Below are 16,859 nucleotides of genomic sequence, written 5' to 3'. Positions count from 1 at the left end.
TTTTATGTATGCTGGGATTGGAAGTGTGGGGATGAGAAAATATGGAAGCAATAAATGAGTAAGAGTTGTTTCCAAAGCCCTTGGGGTTAACAAAAGCTCAAGTGTAGCCTTTATATGCAATGTGAAAAAGCCCACAGGGAAAGAGAAAACTTAAATTAAAAAGTTATACCACAATTAGATAGTATGTACCTTATTTCCTCTATTCTAAAGTGTACATTTTTCTGCACATTTTAATATTCCTGAATGGGGATATATACCTTTTAACTAATGGTGTAATAGTTTACCGCCGGAAGTTTTTTTCTTTCTTATATTAGGTATATAAAACTGTACGTTAAGGGCTTATAATGCCATATTTTTAAAAAATACAATTTAAACCATTATTTCCCATACTTCTTTGAACAAAAAAAACCTATTTGTTTTTTTAAAACTAACACCAAGAAACATCTTATGGAACTAACATTCCAAGAAACTTACTTTGCAAACAGTGTCTTGGTGTTTCAGAGTCTAGAGAACTTACCATTTAAAAATGAGCTACTAACCTTCAAGTTCTCTAAACACTAATTTAGTAAAAATGATAGTTGAATTTGGAGAACACAGGAAAAAAAATGCTGAAATAACCCCACAGACCCCCTAATACGTAAGGTAAATTTGTTTCTCCTTTAAACCGAATACAAAAGGAAACCCTTATGAAAGAGAGTCTTTAAAATATAGAATTATATGAATATTGTGCTACACTAACCCTCAGGCAGAAATGACAAGAAGATCAGAAATGCACATAGGATTTAGATACTTTAAAAAGGTATCCTAAGTTTGACTCATTTGATTTTTGTTTCTGGTAATTTTTGCCTTTCCATCAGACACAGGATTTGTGGATTAGTAAAGGAGAATTAGAGGGAAGTCCTGAAAATTCTACTGGTAATCTAATCCTCCTCCTTTAACCTAGTCATTATGATGATCATAATGATAGGAAAGCTCTGGCTCCTGGGAAATTCCCTAAAAGAGGATGATAGGGTGGGAGCCAACAGAGTGGAGAAGGGAGCTATGAAAACTTGTTCCTGGGGCTTTCCATTGTGAAATCCAGAAGCAAGAATTTCTTGTACACATTTGCCCTGTGTATGCTTACAGAAATAAAAATCAGATTATTTAAGAAATCTGCAGAACTTTTCTGTTTAAGAAATATAAAACAATGTCTGACTTCTACGTGGAATGAAAAATTATCACAGTAATTTTCCAATCTATTACTAAACATGATATTACCTATAACTTCATAATAAAAGGCATTAAGTCTTTCAAATAAATCATATATTAAAATAGTTTCTTACCCAAACTAAAAGAACAGATATTACTTGGAATAATTCTGAAAAGTCCTACCTTTTCTTTGCAGCTGGAAAGCATGCTAATAATGCTAAGACAAACTGATTGGACTGAGAGCGCTGGGGACCAGTCTTCTGTTAGAATGGATAAACAGATATGACCATTGCTATAAACATGAGGATGAACAGGAATATTTTCACCAGTAAACATGACCTAAGAAAGAATAAAATTCCATTAACACCCAAATATTCTGTGTTATCAAGAAATAAAATATTCTCCACAGAACTTATTATTCTAAAAACCAACTAAGCAACTAAAAAATAACTGCTCATTGTTTATTCTCATCAATTCACGAAGAACTGGTTTCACTGTATGAATGAGCACGTAGGGAATGGTACACATAGGGAAAAAGCCCAGATCATCTATTTTTTATTTCAACTATTTTTCACAAATTCCTTTTAAAAATTCATAAATTAATCATGCATTTTTAGCCTAGCAAAAGACTACTATATTTATAAGAATGCTTTTTCAAATTCTACTCATTGCTCTCTGCATATAGAAATCATATGAAAGTATTCAATTTGGGGACAACATGAATTCTAGATGATAGGAGCACCCCTTCCACCTGTAACAATGCTATCACCTAAGGTACTACATGCAAAAGGAAATGACTGCTATATATAACACCTGCTCTAAACTCACTCGTCCATTATGATGGATACAAATTACTATTTATTAATCAGCAAATAACTATGTGCCTACATACACACACACACACACACAAACAATGGCTGAATGAGTCTCCCAATTACTTGTTTTTCTCTGCCTCTTCTACTCAATTCTTCTAACAATTTTTCCTTTCTCCAACTTTCCTTGCCTCAGCACTGTTTTTTGAAAGGTAATAAATCTATTATTCCCTCCTTTGCCCTAATAATTCATTAAGAATCCTGTTAGTGCTTCTTAAACGTATCTACACTGGGACGCCTGGGTGGCTCAGTTGGTTGAGTGTCCGACTCTTGATTTTGGCTCAGGTCATGATCCCAGGGTTGTGGGATCCAGCCCCGTTGGGGCTCCACCCTGAGTGTAAAGCCTGCTTATGATCCTCTCTCTGCCCCTCCTACACTCATGTGTACATTCTCTCTCTCTCTCAAAAAAAAAGAATGAAGGAATAAATACATACATAATAAATGTATTTAAAAAAAACAAAAATAAACACATAACTCCATATTTAAAAACAAAACCCCTATGTACACTAAGCATCTGAATGGGCAAGAGAATGAATTCATACATTCTGATGAATCTGTAAGCACAGTCCAAAGTAGGACAAAGAAAGCAGAAGTCTAATATTTAAGAATGCTTATATATGTTACTTCATAAAAAATTACTTATTTTGATATAAAAATTAATCCACCAATCTTTACATTAATTTTATGCTGCAGTAAGATGTACCATTTTTATTCTGTTGTTTAGTAGTAATTACTAATTTCTGACCTGACCTTAAAAAAAAAAAATCACCTGAAAGTTTGGTTAAAAAATAAGAATTCAAGAGTCCCACTTTCATAGATACAGATTCAATAGGTATGATGAGATTTTTATAAAGCTCATCAAATACAAACCAGTACTTCCCAAAAGAGACTTACAGTAATCTCTCTCAGCCCTACAAACTGCCTCACACTTGAATACAGCAAAATCTTAGTAAAAAACCCTACCTTCAGTTATGTCAGAAACTGATGAAGTATTTGTTACTCTAGGCATAACTTATTTTCCCTTTTATAGAAAGCCAGTGAAATAAGTATGGCTAGGGTAAGGTATGTCATTATTTAATATGGGATGTTATGGAAAGTTATCATAAGCTGGGTTTTTGCTTTTATTTTAAAATATCTATCTAACAATTCTGACTTTATTATAATTTCACAAATATTTACATTTTAACAAAGCACTCTTTCATAAGCAGGAGTCCTCTAACACTTCAAATATACTACTAACATATGGAACTCATTGCCTGGGCTGAAGCTAATATAAGACAACAAAAGGAATTTTCTTCTCAAAGGAATAACTTTGCACATTTGCATATTTTTATTTCTTTAAATTCTGGTCATGCACCCTCCATTTCCACTGAAAAGAGCTAAAGTAAAGCTGAAAACTAAAAATAAGTCTCAAAATAAGAGATATCAAGTTACTTGCTCTGCCTGATTATAGACGACCACCCAATCCCTGACTCTGGCACAGCTGTGTTTAAAGCATATTATTTATCTCAATTTTATCTATCAGTGTTATTACCCTTTTCATTCACTTTTTTGCTAAAAAAGTGCTACCCTAAAAGGAAATGACTGCTTAAATGGTCTTGCAGCTCCATACTTTTTGAGTCTACCCACGATTATTTTAAATTCTATTTTTTATAAACATGTAGTTTATTACATGCATTTGATATTCCCACAATGTGTTGTAGATTTCTAGAGTGGGAGTTTATAATCTCACAGAATATGCATCTGCTCTGGGGGATTCATTCTGCCACAAAATCCCGTTTGGCCAGTAGGGTATTTTCAGTAATAACACAAACAGTGCCCAAGCAAGACCTTATCCCCTGGCCACGAAATATATTTTAAAAGATAGTTCTTTTCTAGTAAGGTCTCCTTTTTAAAAAGTCACACAGAATAGTGCTCTTAAAGTACCAAAAAATGAAGAACTGCTAAGATATCTTCTTTGCATGCATCAGCGACCATCAAGGAAAATACACAGCAAAATACAAAGGTTATCACAACATGCTTCGAATAGCCAATTCACAAGGCAGAAGGAAAGGAGTATTTCTCTTAGAACGGATTACAAACTAAATCACTTGGCCTGAGAGCCAAGAAGGGCCCATGAACAAGGAAAGCAGGAGAGAAGGGATGAAATGCAGAAGATACCTACAGCAGGAGCAGCAGACCCTGACAAGCACAGAGGAGAGCCAGAAATCAAGACAGAAACAGCTCTGAACTCTAAGGGAACTTAAGTAATAAACTTAATCAGATCTCAATAAACCTTTAAAAAAAAAAAAAAAAGCTGGGGCTTTTTAACATGCTGCATGCAGGGCCAATGCAGCCAGCCTAAAACAGCGGAATCAATAAGCTGCACATATTAAGATAGCCCCTAGGACCTAACCTGCCAGATACAGAATTTTAGAAGTTTGCCTAAACATGGAAAGGCTGAGTTTACATGCCAGATGTAACTGGCATTCCAGGATGAACCCCTGAAATAAAAGAAAAAACTTTTTTCAACAGCTTATTCATGTAAAAAGGCTGGTAAGCAGCTTCCACAGACAGTTTTAAACTCTGTGATTCTGGTTCTTTGCATGTGATGGGGAAAGTAACCAAGGCTGAATTTCTTTTAGATCATGCTCTTAACCATCTTCATTTATTTAACACACAGTACAATCCAAAGGAGGAAATGGACATTTCAGTTATTTAACTGCAGCCAAGCAAGTTCTGAACATTTAAGAGATGAAGAGTTGTTTTCAGAATTAAAAAAACTTTTTGAGGGGAATCCCAAGTAACTGACAAAACCAAAACAGATTTAAGAAGACAACTGAATACAATGAATTTGAAACAAAAGGGAATAAGAACATTGCTAATTTCTTTATTTTAAAAGTTATTTATTTTTTAAATAATTTATTCAAATTCAAATTTAGCATATAAACAGTTAACAGAGACTGCACACACTCCCTACTGCATAAACCAAACGATCAAATGGAAGTACAGATTTTAAAGAATAAGCTGTTTTATGGGAAAAAAGCCATGACTTTAGATCTAATGATTTTAGATCTAATGCACGTGAATCACATCCCAAGTTCTGAGTCTGCATGAGAAACAGTCCTCAGACATCTCTAAATTTCCAAACATCTATCATTATGGTGTATTTTCCACAGTAGGTGCGATCTAAGAAAACTATGCTCAGAATCCGCATAATTTTGGAGGTAAGTAAGCACATCTAACCTAAAGTTTTAAGCAAGCCAACCCCTGGGTAACTTTTGGTACCAAATGTAGTGTCTTTCATAAAACTACTAATCTGAGAATGAAAGCCACTGACAGTGACAAAATAAAGAATGGAAATTAGGTAACTGTTTCTAATATGAAATTCATGGTACTAGTACATTAGGATTTCCAAATATCAAGTCGATACTGAATGAGCCCACAAATACTGAGATCTGACCACAAGGAAGGCATATACTACTGAGTTCACACTAATGTTCTGCAACTAATTAGAGAGTAACCTAATATAGTGTCAAACTAGGTCAAAACACATGACAAGAATAAGTAGTACAAAACAGGCTATAAAATATCAAAGCCAATCTACAAAATGGATACAAAGACTTCCCTAGGAACAATATAAGGAAATGTTTTCTCTTATTAAAACTGTAAGTAGATGACAAGACTCAATGGGCAACTATAGAAATTGTACATAAAAGCAAAGTTTGTTGGAATCAGATATGTAATTATTCATAATGTATGATATAGGCAGGCTAGCACAAATGGTAAATATCTGACAAAAATAACTGGAGATTTGGAGTTTTAGCATAGTTTTTAATTCAGTGCTCCCCTTTTAGTCATTTAACATGTATTAGTAGCATCAAGTAGTTCAAGTATTACACAGAAAAAATTCCTGGATACAATGAAACTAAACTTGGGTTCCCTGGATGGTACATTCTCTCTCCTTTACAAGCTGTGTTCTTCTAGCCTACCAGTCCTCTCCATTTATCTTCCCTCTGCTTTACCAGACTTCAACAAATAGGGTTCACTGTTCACTTTTTCCTCATCGGGTATCCTAGATGCTAGACAACTTAAAGCAATAAAAATGGTTATTTAAAACTTTGGAAAGCTTAACCCCCTTCACATGAAAGAACAAGGAGAATCACACTATGAGAACACTATGAAAATAGTTTCTGGATCTCTTCAATGAAGGAGTATTGAGCAACAGAACAAAAGGGTCCCTGTTGAGGGGGCATGAATAGGAAGGGGGATAAGGATAAGGAGAAAGCGACCTGACCCAGTGTTTCTAAAGCTTTGTAATCAAGGCAAGTATATTTCCAGCACCACTTTTAGCATCAGTATGGGTTCAGGGCCAAGTACAGTGTTCTCTTCCCCCTAAAAAAATACTTCCCCACCTATTTCTAAAATGCCTAAAATTTCTTCAACAAAAATTAGAGTTGAAAAGCTTAATTAAAAACAAGGTATAACCAGGACATTTGCAAGATAATATAGATGTGTTTCAGTTTCATTGCATTCAAATGGGATGTTTTGACAGAGAAAGACGGTATAAGATCATAGATATTTGGAACAGAAGGGCTGCTAATGTGACGAAGTAGAAAGGAAAAGAAGCAAAACACTAGACACTAAACTTGAGGACTTCACAGTTTGGATGGAGAGGTGACCATACCTCCCAATTCCTTCGAGATAAATCTCCAAATCCTTCATACTGCAAGACTCTCTTGGATAAACCCCAAAACATCCTTCCTTTTTCATCTTCTCCCACAGCCCTCCAGCATCTATACATAAAACTATATTTGCTCACAAATCTCAGAAGAGGCCACGTCTTCTTGTGACTTGCTCCACTGTTGACATAAATTCTTCCTGTACTTTAAGTCCCAGTACAAACAGGTTTTTCTGTCTCCTCATCTTAATCTAAATTGGTCACTGCTTTCTCTTTTGCCCCCAAAGCATACAATTCATACTTCAATTTGTGGTCCATCTAGTTGCCTAGGTCAAAAGTTGTGGAAGTCTTCTCTGTCTCCTTTCCCTCATTCATATTCCTCAATTCATGAGCAAATCCTGTTGGCTCAACCTTTAAAGGTCCAAAATATGGCCACCTTCCATAGTCTCCACTGCTACCCTTCTGGTGCAAGCCACCATCACTTCTCACCTGGATTAATGCAATAGTAGTCTGGTCTCCCTGTACTCTTGTACACCCAACAATCAATGTGCCACACAATAGCCACATTTTTCCTTTTAAGTAGGATCATGTCATTCCTCTGCTCAAAATGTTCAAAGATTTTTCATCTCATTCTGAGTAAAAGTCAAAATTCTTACAATGGGATATAAATGTCCTACACCATTTATGATGGACCCTCCAGCCCAAATTATCTCTCATACCTATGCCCTCCACCCCTTACAGAATGAATTAATCTGTGTCTGACTATCCACATACCTAACCAATTATTAAAGGTAGGCCCGATGCCTTTTAATTTCTGTACTCTTTTTAATCTCTCAAGTACAGAGCACAGTATTTGGCACATAATTCATGTTTAAATACCCATTAATTCAAAACCAACCAATCACTTACCTGGATCCTAGCACAGAAAAACAATATAATACAGAAAGATATTTTATTTTCTGTATGGCTGATGGTAAGTGCACATTAGCAGAAAACAGTGATGGAAAAGTGCCTCATCTCTGCTCCCAATATAAAAAGGTTTTGTTGTCGTTATTGTTTCTTTTAAAGCAAATGACCGGGCCAAACACCTGTTTAGACAGGCAGCTTTTTCACTATAAAGCGAGATATATGAGAAATTAACTACAACTAGTAGGGAAAGAAAACACAAAAGACTATAAAGTTAATACAGTCTTAAAGATCTAACTTACAGATGCAAAAGTACTAAGCTCACAACAGACTGGCTTATTTTAGGTTTATTTTCCCAAATTCTACTTTTGTAAGTAGTGGTATATTCAGTACTAATTATTGCACAGGAAGATCAAAAACTAATTTTCCAGCAAGTGCCAGTGTTTCTGGGTCTCATCAAATAAAATCTGTGGTGAATGAGAATTTTACTGCCCTGGAGTGGTTCTAATCACTTCTCCAGGGCAATAGACCAATGGAAAGTTTCAGTTATTGGAAAACCTCAAAGTTGATATGCACATCAAGCAACTGACTGTTAGACCATTATAATTATTTTATAATCATATAGATGATGTGATTAATAAAAACTAAAAAACTAATTTTAAAGTATTACTAGACTTAGAGCAGCTCTTCTCAATCATGGATACTAGAATACACAGCTTCTGTGGAGTGATGTTTAAAAAGGAATCCTCAAAGAAGATGTGGTGTATATATACACAATGGGATACTACTCTGCAACCAAAAAGAACGAAACCTTGCCATTTGTGACAATGTGGATAAACTAGAGTATACTATGCTAGGCGAAATAAATCAGTCAAGACATATGATTTCACTCATATGTGGAATTTCACAAACTCAACAGATGAACATAGGGGAAGGGAAGGAAAAATAAAATAAAAACAGAGAGGGAGGCAAAAAGAGACTCTTAAATACAGAGAACAAACTAGGGGTTGCTGGAGGGGTGCTGGGTGGGAGGATGGGCTAAATGGGTAATAGGCATTAAGGAGGGCACTTGTGATGAGCACTGGGTGTTGTATGTAAGTGATGAATCACTAAATTCTATTCCTGAAACCAGTATTATGCTATATGTTAACTAACTTGGATTAAAAAACATACACACACACACACGTTGAATAAATCAATGTTGAATAAAAACCATGAGAAGAGTGGGGAAAAAAAAAAAGAAAAAAAGGAATCCCCACAGTCCAAAAGACTGGGAACAACTGCCCAGAGCTTTCAAAGTTATCATTCTATATATAATCCTTCACTTTTAGAGATAATATTACTGTCTAGATAAATAGGCATTTTCCCCATTCTGGTACTCAGACCTAATTGGCAGCATGGAAAGAGGGAACTTGGGTTTTAAGTCTTGACTATCCTACAAGTTAGCTTTTAAGCCATGAACAAGACATTTTACTTCTATAGACTTCACTTTCTTCACTTACGAGAATGAATCCATCTTCCCTAACCACTTCATTAGAGCTGTTACAAGACAAAATCAGAATGGAATTTACAGTAGAAAATATGATACAAATATTACTACATAGAAGTCATGGAGGTAAATGTGAGGCTGAAATGGTTAAGTTTGTACTTGAACACTAAGCTAAAGAGTTTTCAGACTTGACTTCACAGAAAATAAAGAAGCATTAGAAGTTTTATGGAGGAGGATAGGGATTGTTGTAGTAGTGGTGGTAGTGTTGTGTGTCTGTGCAAACCAATGAGGTAATTGCGCCTTCAGAGAAATCTAACAGCACTGTCAAAGGATGGTGGGGGGTGGAAAGAACTAGAAGCTATTACATAATAGCCCGCATGAAAGATAGAAACTTGGGAGTACACCACTGACTGTAAGATAAGAAGGGATTGACTTAAGCACTGCAAAAGGACCTCAAAAGCTGCATTTAATGGTGAAGAAAAGAATTTCAACAAAAGCAGACAGATGGACAATAACCCAAGGAAAAAAATTTTTCTTATTTTATTATTGGAAAAGATTGAGTTTAGAAGTGTTAAATTTGAGACATCTGGAGGTACTTAAGTAGCAATATCCAACAAGGGTGTGAAATTAAACCTCAGGAAGAGGTTGTACACATAACTGTAGATCTGGGAGTTAGCCGCTTAAGATGGTTGAAGACATTACAGAAAAGAGTGAGAAGTTTCGGGGGTAGTGAATAAAGAATCCCAAATCAGAAGAATCAGAAAAGTGGGCAGAAGTCAAACCAGGGAAGGACAAAAAAAATTTTTGAGATATGATAGAATTCATTATATATGTTCTAACTTACAGAAATATTCAAGATGAAATTCAAATGATGCTGCAGAGTGATATTTGACTTAGAATTAAATGCTAAGGAGAGAGTTTAGAGGATACTTTTGCCTTGGTTCCTATTTACAGAAATATTATCTTCCTCTGATAAAACATGATAAAACAATCTGTGGGCTCCTGGAGTAAGCCTTCTCCAATATCCCTCTAGTCAACATTTTGGAGTTCATAAATCACATTCTTCCTTCATATACCTTCCACAAACTTAGCTGAAGTGAAGTAGAACAGGTTGAAGGTGAGAAGGGAATGCCTGAGACCACACTGCCTTTAAGCATTAACAATCTGAAATGATGCTGATAAGCCAAAAGGCAACAAAAGGTGAAGATGGTTTTCTAGAGAGAAAGAAGATGTTTGCTTTGGTTTCTGATCATAGTCTACAGGTGCTTATTATAGAGGCTTAAAGGTCATTACCCTTGGCTTTATTTTTATGAAATAATAAAAATAAGCTTATCTTAATTTTCTGCTCACATTAAAAAACTGTAGCACTCAAGGAGTCCAGTTCCATTTAATTCTGTGCCTTAAAACAATGACCTCTTTATTTATAGCACAATACAATAACTGGCTTCCATCTGTACCCCTACATGGCCAAGAGCACTGTTAGGTATATTCTATTTAAAGTGGCAATAAAATATGATTTTCCTCAAAAATAACATATTTTAGCACTTCAAATGTTGAATTTTAGGTATTTGGGAAATTTCATTATCCATAACCTCATTATCCAGCAATATGAGACACAGTTGGCATTAAGTCTTAACATTTTGCCACTAGTAACTCATTCACCCATCTTCCAAGCCAGCAATGTGGACGCCATCCTAGAGTCTCCTTTTCTCTAACTTCCAAGGATTAATCATTCACCAGTTAAACAGCTCTCAAAAAAGTTCTATCACCATTATCATTTGTCTAAGTATTAACCCATTACCTAAACTAACTGTGCCTCAAATTATAATGATCAAATTTAGGGCTTATGTTTAGATATTCAACATCTTGTAATATGTTCTATCTTTACAGTACTAAAAGCCTACAAAGACAGCATGTTAATGCAAAATCAGGAAAGTGTTCCTTTCAACAAAGCACTGCCTCCTCACAATTATTCTATCATCTTATTTAGGAATAAGTGCCTCCAGGTATTCCAAAATGTTAAATTCTCCCACAACCCCTGGGCCTGGGTTAGATTTCCAAACCCTTTTCCGCTAACATCTATGAATAAGAACAATGTTAACTTCTTGGAAGTACAAAAGCAAAGTCCTAATCTCAATAAAGTAAATGTTCCTAAGATCTTGATTATATTACAAATAAGAAAAAGGAACAAATATATTTACATAATTATAATGGATTTCTTTTTTTAAGTTTGTATTTAGTAAAAAGTCACTAATTTAGTATTTTGCTATAATCTAAAAACACAATAAAATGTTAAAAAGCAAGGCAGTTACCTGAGGAGAGTCAAAAGGGTATCGACTACTAAACTTAAATAGAAGTTGAAATTTTTCTCCTTCATATAAGGTACCTGGTGCACCTTCCATGTCTACAATCCACCTAGAACAGGAAAAAAAAATGTAAAAACTTCAGATAAGAGGAATTGGGATGAGAAAGAAAAAAGGAACACTGAAGGCTTCCTCTACGCCAGGCATTAGCTTGCAACAGCATATTTCATCCTACTGCACATTAACTCCCTCGCCCTATTCCCTTCTCTGACACTCAAGGGTTATTTAACCAGATCAAAGTCAGACAACTAGCAGAGGACAGGGCCAAATTTTAACCCAGGTCTAAAAACACAAAATAAAACCCAACTCAAGTGTGCTGACATTAAAGCCTGTGCTCTTTATTTTATGCAGAAATTATTATATGCAGGAACACTATTTTTATAACACTATTTATTATATGCAGAAACACTATTTCTGCAACGACTGAAAAGATTTTATAGATAACATGAAACAAATGAACTGCCTTTCTGATGTCATTTTAGAAACAATGGTGGAACTAGATATCAACAACGACTAGAGAATCATGGCCGTTAGACACATCTTCTCATCAGTACTCTAGAGAAGACTAAACAGGAAAAAGAAGCTAAGCTGACATCAGTCCACTTACTCCGATGGCTATTCAAGGCTCTATATGCCTTTCCTTTGTGTCTTATGTTTCAGTTGTTTAATAAAACTTAGAAGAGATTTCTATGGCCTCTTTACAAGCATACTTTGTTTCCACATATAACAATCATGAATACAAATCTGTTTATAATTATAGTCTGTACACTTATCTCTTGCTCTTTTAATTTATTTTTCAGTAATCTCTACACCCAACATAGTGCTCAAACTTAAAACCCTGAGATCAAGAGTCGCATGCTCTACAGACCAAGCCAGTCAGACACCTATCTCTTGCTCTTTTAAAAAAAAAAGGAGGAACAGGAGTAGAACAAGGGTTATGGTGGCAAAGATGATAGGGTCACATTGCGAAGCAAAAATGGACCAGTCATAAGAATGAATTCCTAATTATCTCTCTGGCCAATTCCTTTCCTCTTAAATTTTTTAGGTATAAAAATGTATTACTTTAAGTACAGGGAAACAAAAGGAAGTAATATTGAGAATACAGGGTTGGGGTTCTAGTCACGATTCCATATACTATGGACTTTAGAGTATGTAAAATAATAAATGTGTCTACTCTCTGAAAGCAATCAGCTAACACATATAGGCCCTTAAGAACATAGCTATTCATTTTCAGAATGCGTGTTGAATACTACACATGGCAATAAAAAATATAAGCCAAGAGCCAATATTTTATCATGAAATTACACAGGTCTGTCCTTTAGCTGTGTGGCCATGAGTAAGCTGTTTTACCTCTCTTGTTTGAACTATTTCAATTGTAAAATTGATACTAAAAACAAGTTAAAATTTCACTGAAAATAGATATTCATCTCAAAGTGTTGGAAAGATAAATCGCATAGCACTTTCCTGATATTAGAACCAGTGCGCAGTAAATTAAATATAATGCAGGGATACCTGGGTGGCTCAGTCAGTTAAGCGTCTGACTTCGGCTCAGGTCATGATCTCATGGTTTGTGAGTTTGAGCCCCCCCACCCCACCCCAAGTCGGGCTCTGCTGACAGCTCAGAGCCTGGAGCCTGCTTCAGATTGTGTGTGTGTGTGTGTGTGTGTGTGTGTGTGTGTGTGTGTCTGTGCCCCTCCCCCACTCACACTCCATGTCTCAAAAATGAATAAAAACGTTCAGAAAATGTATAATGCATAAACTGCATTAAAAACAAAAACCTATTCTCTTTAAAAACTGGGTCCTTTCTAGCTATCTTGACATCCACTATGCAGTGATTATTCCAAGGAAAAATCAGAGGACTTCCTGGTGCCCTTTCTTTCTGTTTAAAGGCAAATTTTAGGATATAATGTACCACAAATTTACGTGTGATCTATCCAAACACAGCTTTTAAATAATAGCTAAGCAAATATCTCAGTAATCCTTCCAATACCTGGGTGAGATCGGTCAAAGAAGGCATAATTTTCAACACTGTACAGGGTAATTTTAAATAACTTTTGCTAATTAAAAAAGTAATGCATGTTTGTTCACCACAGAAAATTTAGAAAGGTATAAATAAACAAAAGTCTCCCAAAGATAATCACTGTTGAAATTTTTGGGGCACATTTCATTCTAGTCATTTTGTAGTTTCTTTATCTATGATATTGACATCTAATAGTTGAATTATGTGCACACTTAAATTATATACATTCAAATCACCAGTGTTTATGATTCCAATTATGGGTACATGCCTCTGAGGATGAATATGAGAGAAGTTTCAGTTCTTAACTTCCTGTGAATAACTATTGTTCTAGGATTTTAATGTTTAGACAGGTATTTTTCATGCATTCATAGCTCCTACTAACAAAAAAAAACAACCAACTATTCCCTTCCGGAGGAAAAACCAGCTCTGTTGGATATATTAAGACAGGATACATACCAATATTGCCTCTCTAAGGATTTTCACAGGTAATTAGGACTATACAAAATTTTTGTTTTTCATGCTATCAGCTGTAACTCAGGGGATGCCATTTCACTGAGAAACCATTTCCCAATTATAGATATTTACATTGTTTCCAAATTGTCCCCAGAAATAGTAATGTTGAAAGAAGTATAGTTAGTTCTAAGTTAATTTTGTTTTTTTAAATAAGCTCTATGTCCACCAACATGGGGCTTAAACTCATAACCCAGAGATCAAGAGTGGCATGTTCTACTGAATGAGACAACCAGGTGCCCCGGGCTAATCTTTCTGTATCTCTGTTCCTTCCTTAAGACAGCATGGGTTTATTTCTTAGGTCAAAGGATATGACACTCTCATTTTTAAATATCTTAATATATGCCACCAAACTGTCTTCCAGAAAGCTTAATGTGCTTTCATTATAATTCTTATCCCATTTAAACACATATTTTAAGATAGAATTTTTTAAGAGTATTTATAGATCCTGGAAGATAAAGATATAAAACTTTTGTGATTGATTTACAATAAATTATTTTAAAAGAAAAACTGCCTGACAAACCTCTCTAAATGACAGGTTTATCCTGCAACAAAGACGCTGCTGTTTTGGTAGTTATAATATAATATGGTATAATTACTTGATACAAATGTTTCCATTTATAAAAATGTAAAACGGGCGTCTGGGTGGCTCAGTCAGTTGAGGGTCTGACTTCGGCTCAGCTCAGGATCTCATGATTCAAGAGTTTGAGCCCCGCGTCAGGCTCTGTGCTGACAGCTCAGAGCCTGGAGCCTGTTTCAGATTCTGCGTCTCCTTCTCTCTCTGCCCCTCCCCCACGTGCACTCTGTTTCTCGAAAATAAATAAACATTAAAAAAAAATTTTTTTTAAATGCAGAACATTCCATTAACATTTTATAAATCATTGTGTTGTGTAGTCCTCCTGCCCCACCAAAAAAAGACTGAAAGAGGAAGCACTTATTACCAATGAAAATGGAATATATTCTGTTTAATTATACAGAACAAAAAAAAAATCACATAATTATACAGAACAAATGCCATACATTCCATTTTCAAATTTTGTTTGATGGAAATGAAAAATCAATTGAGAGTTACAAAAAGAAATGGAAGAACCTTAAATGCATAATACTAAGTAAAAGAGATCTGAAAGTCTCCTTACTGTATGGTTCCAACTATATGACATTCTGAGAAAGGGAAAACTACAGAGAAAGTAAGAAGATCAGTGGTTGGGGGAGGTGATGAATAGCTGGAGCACAGGGGATTTTTAGGCCAATGAAAACATTCTGTATGATACCATAATGATAATACAGGTCACTGTACATTTGCCCAAATCCTTAGAAACATCAAGAATGAATTACAATGTAAACTACAGACTCTGCGTAATTATGATGTGTCAATCATAATTCATCAATTATAACCAATATACCACTCTGGGAGCAAGATGTTGATAATGGGGGAGACTGCGTTAGTGAGAGCAGAGGATATATGAGAAATCTCTGTATCTTCTGCTCAGTTTTGCAGGGAACCTAAAAATACTTGCCAACCCAGCAATGTTTTAAAATGATTGTTATAGGGGCGCCTGGGTGGCGCAGTCGGTTAAGCGTCCGACTTCAGCCAGGTCACGATCTCGCGGTCTGTGAGTTCGAGCCCCGCGTCAGGCTCTGGGCTGATGGCTCAGAGCCTGGAGCCTGTTTCCGATTCTGTGTCTCCCTCTCTCTCTGCCCCTCCCCCGTTCATGCTCTGTCTCTCTCTGTCCCAAAAATAAATAAAAAAATGTTGAAAAAAAAATTTTTTTTAAATGATTGTTATAGAGATAGAAATCTACACTACATTTTCAAACATCAATATCCATCCAACCATCAGTAGATCCATTCTTCATAGCCCTGTTCTTAAAAGGCTTGACTTCTGTCTTAAGTACTGACTCAAGTATCAAAGTCAAAGGTAACCAAAACTGTTTCTCTAAAAAGATAAATATGCCCATGAATTTTTTTCTTTTACATGTTTGTTTGAGAAAGAGGGGGAGAGAGAAAGGAGAGAATCCCAAGCAGGCTCTGTGCTGACAGTGAGGTTTGATTCCATGAACCATGAGATCATGACCTGAGCTGAAATCAAGAGTTAGACACTTGGCTGACTGAGCCATACAGGTGCCCTAGTCCATGAATTTTGGTCACTTTTGCTCTCTGGACCTAGACTATCACTAAGTGTTTGCCCTACAACTTGGTCTACAGTATACTTTCATCTTGTTGCCTCCTATCCCTTTTATGTTTTTGGAGTTGTTTTTTTTTTTTTTAAGAAGAGGGTTCATTATTTTAAATTCCACCACTACCCCCCCCCCCCCAATTTCAGACCATTTACCCTTGTCTAATAAAATATTAAATCAAAGGAGTGGTAAAAAATAGACTACACAGGGTTGGAGACTTAAAGTGATACCCTTGAAAATGTTTCAAACTAATTCAAATGCTCATTTTTATGCAAGAGGACACATATCTCTCTACCCTTCTTGGTATTGTATCTGGGAAAAGATTTCACTTCTTTACTCCCAAGGAAGGAGCGGAATTAGAATATTTCTGTGTCTTCCTTTCATGCTTCACTTTTTCATCCTCATGAAGAAGTTTCTTATCTATTAAAAGAGGTTGTTGAGGGTCTGACATTCATTTATTTACCCTTCTGTACAGGGCAACTACTGTGTTCATGGGATGGAGACACCTCTTGACTATTACTCTCTTTAAACCTTTACATGTGGTTTTGAAAACTGTGATAAACAACTTCATGCCAAATTGTGTTATTTAAGATGAAGATCATTTCATCAATGAAGACAGACCTAAGTTTTTAAATGCTGCCTTCTTAGGGGCGCCTGGGTGGCTCAGTCGGGTG

At 35.6% G+C, this 16,859-nt stretch overlaps 1 protein-coding gene across 1 annotated transcript in view; it reads right to left on the bottom strand.

Annotated features, from left to right (window-relative positions):
- The window catches only part of UBE2W (ubiquitin conjugating enzyme E2 W), a 74,759-nt gene that overhangs the window by 16,906 nt on the left and 40,994 nt on the right, over positions 1 to 16,859 (bottom strand). The window contains exons 3-4 of the mRNA XM_045454890.1: positions 11,428 to 11,530; positions 1,372 to 1,527 (exon numbers count right to left, since the gene is read on the bottom strand). Coding sequence (XP_045310846.1) covers positions 1,372 to 1,527; positions 11,428 to 11,530 — 259 coding nt within the window. The remainder of the gene's footprint in view (positions 1 to 1,371; positions 1,528 to 11,427; positions 11,531 to 16,859) is intronic.

This window comes from Leopardus geoffroyi, chromosome C3 (assembly GCF_018350155.1).
Source record: "Leopardus geoffroyi isolate Oge1 chromosome C3, O.geoffroyi_Oge1_pat1.0, whole genome shotgun sequence".
NCBI lineage: Eukaryota > Metazoa > Chordata > Mammalia > Carnivora > Felidae > Leopardus > Leopardus geoffroyi.
This window is presented reverse-complemented; position numbering and strand designations above follow the sequence as displayed.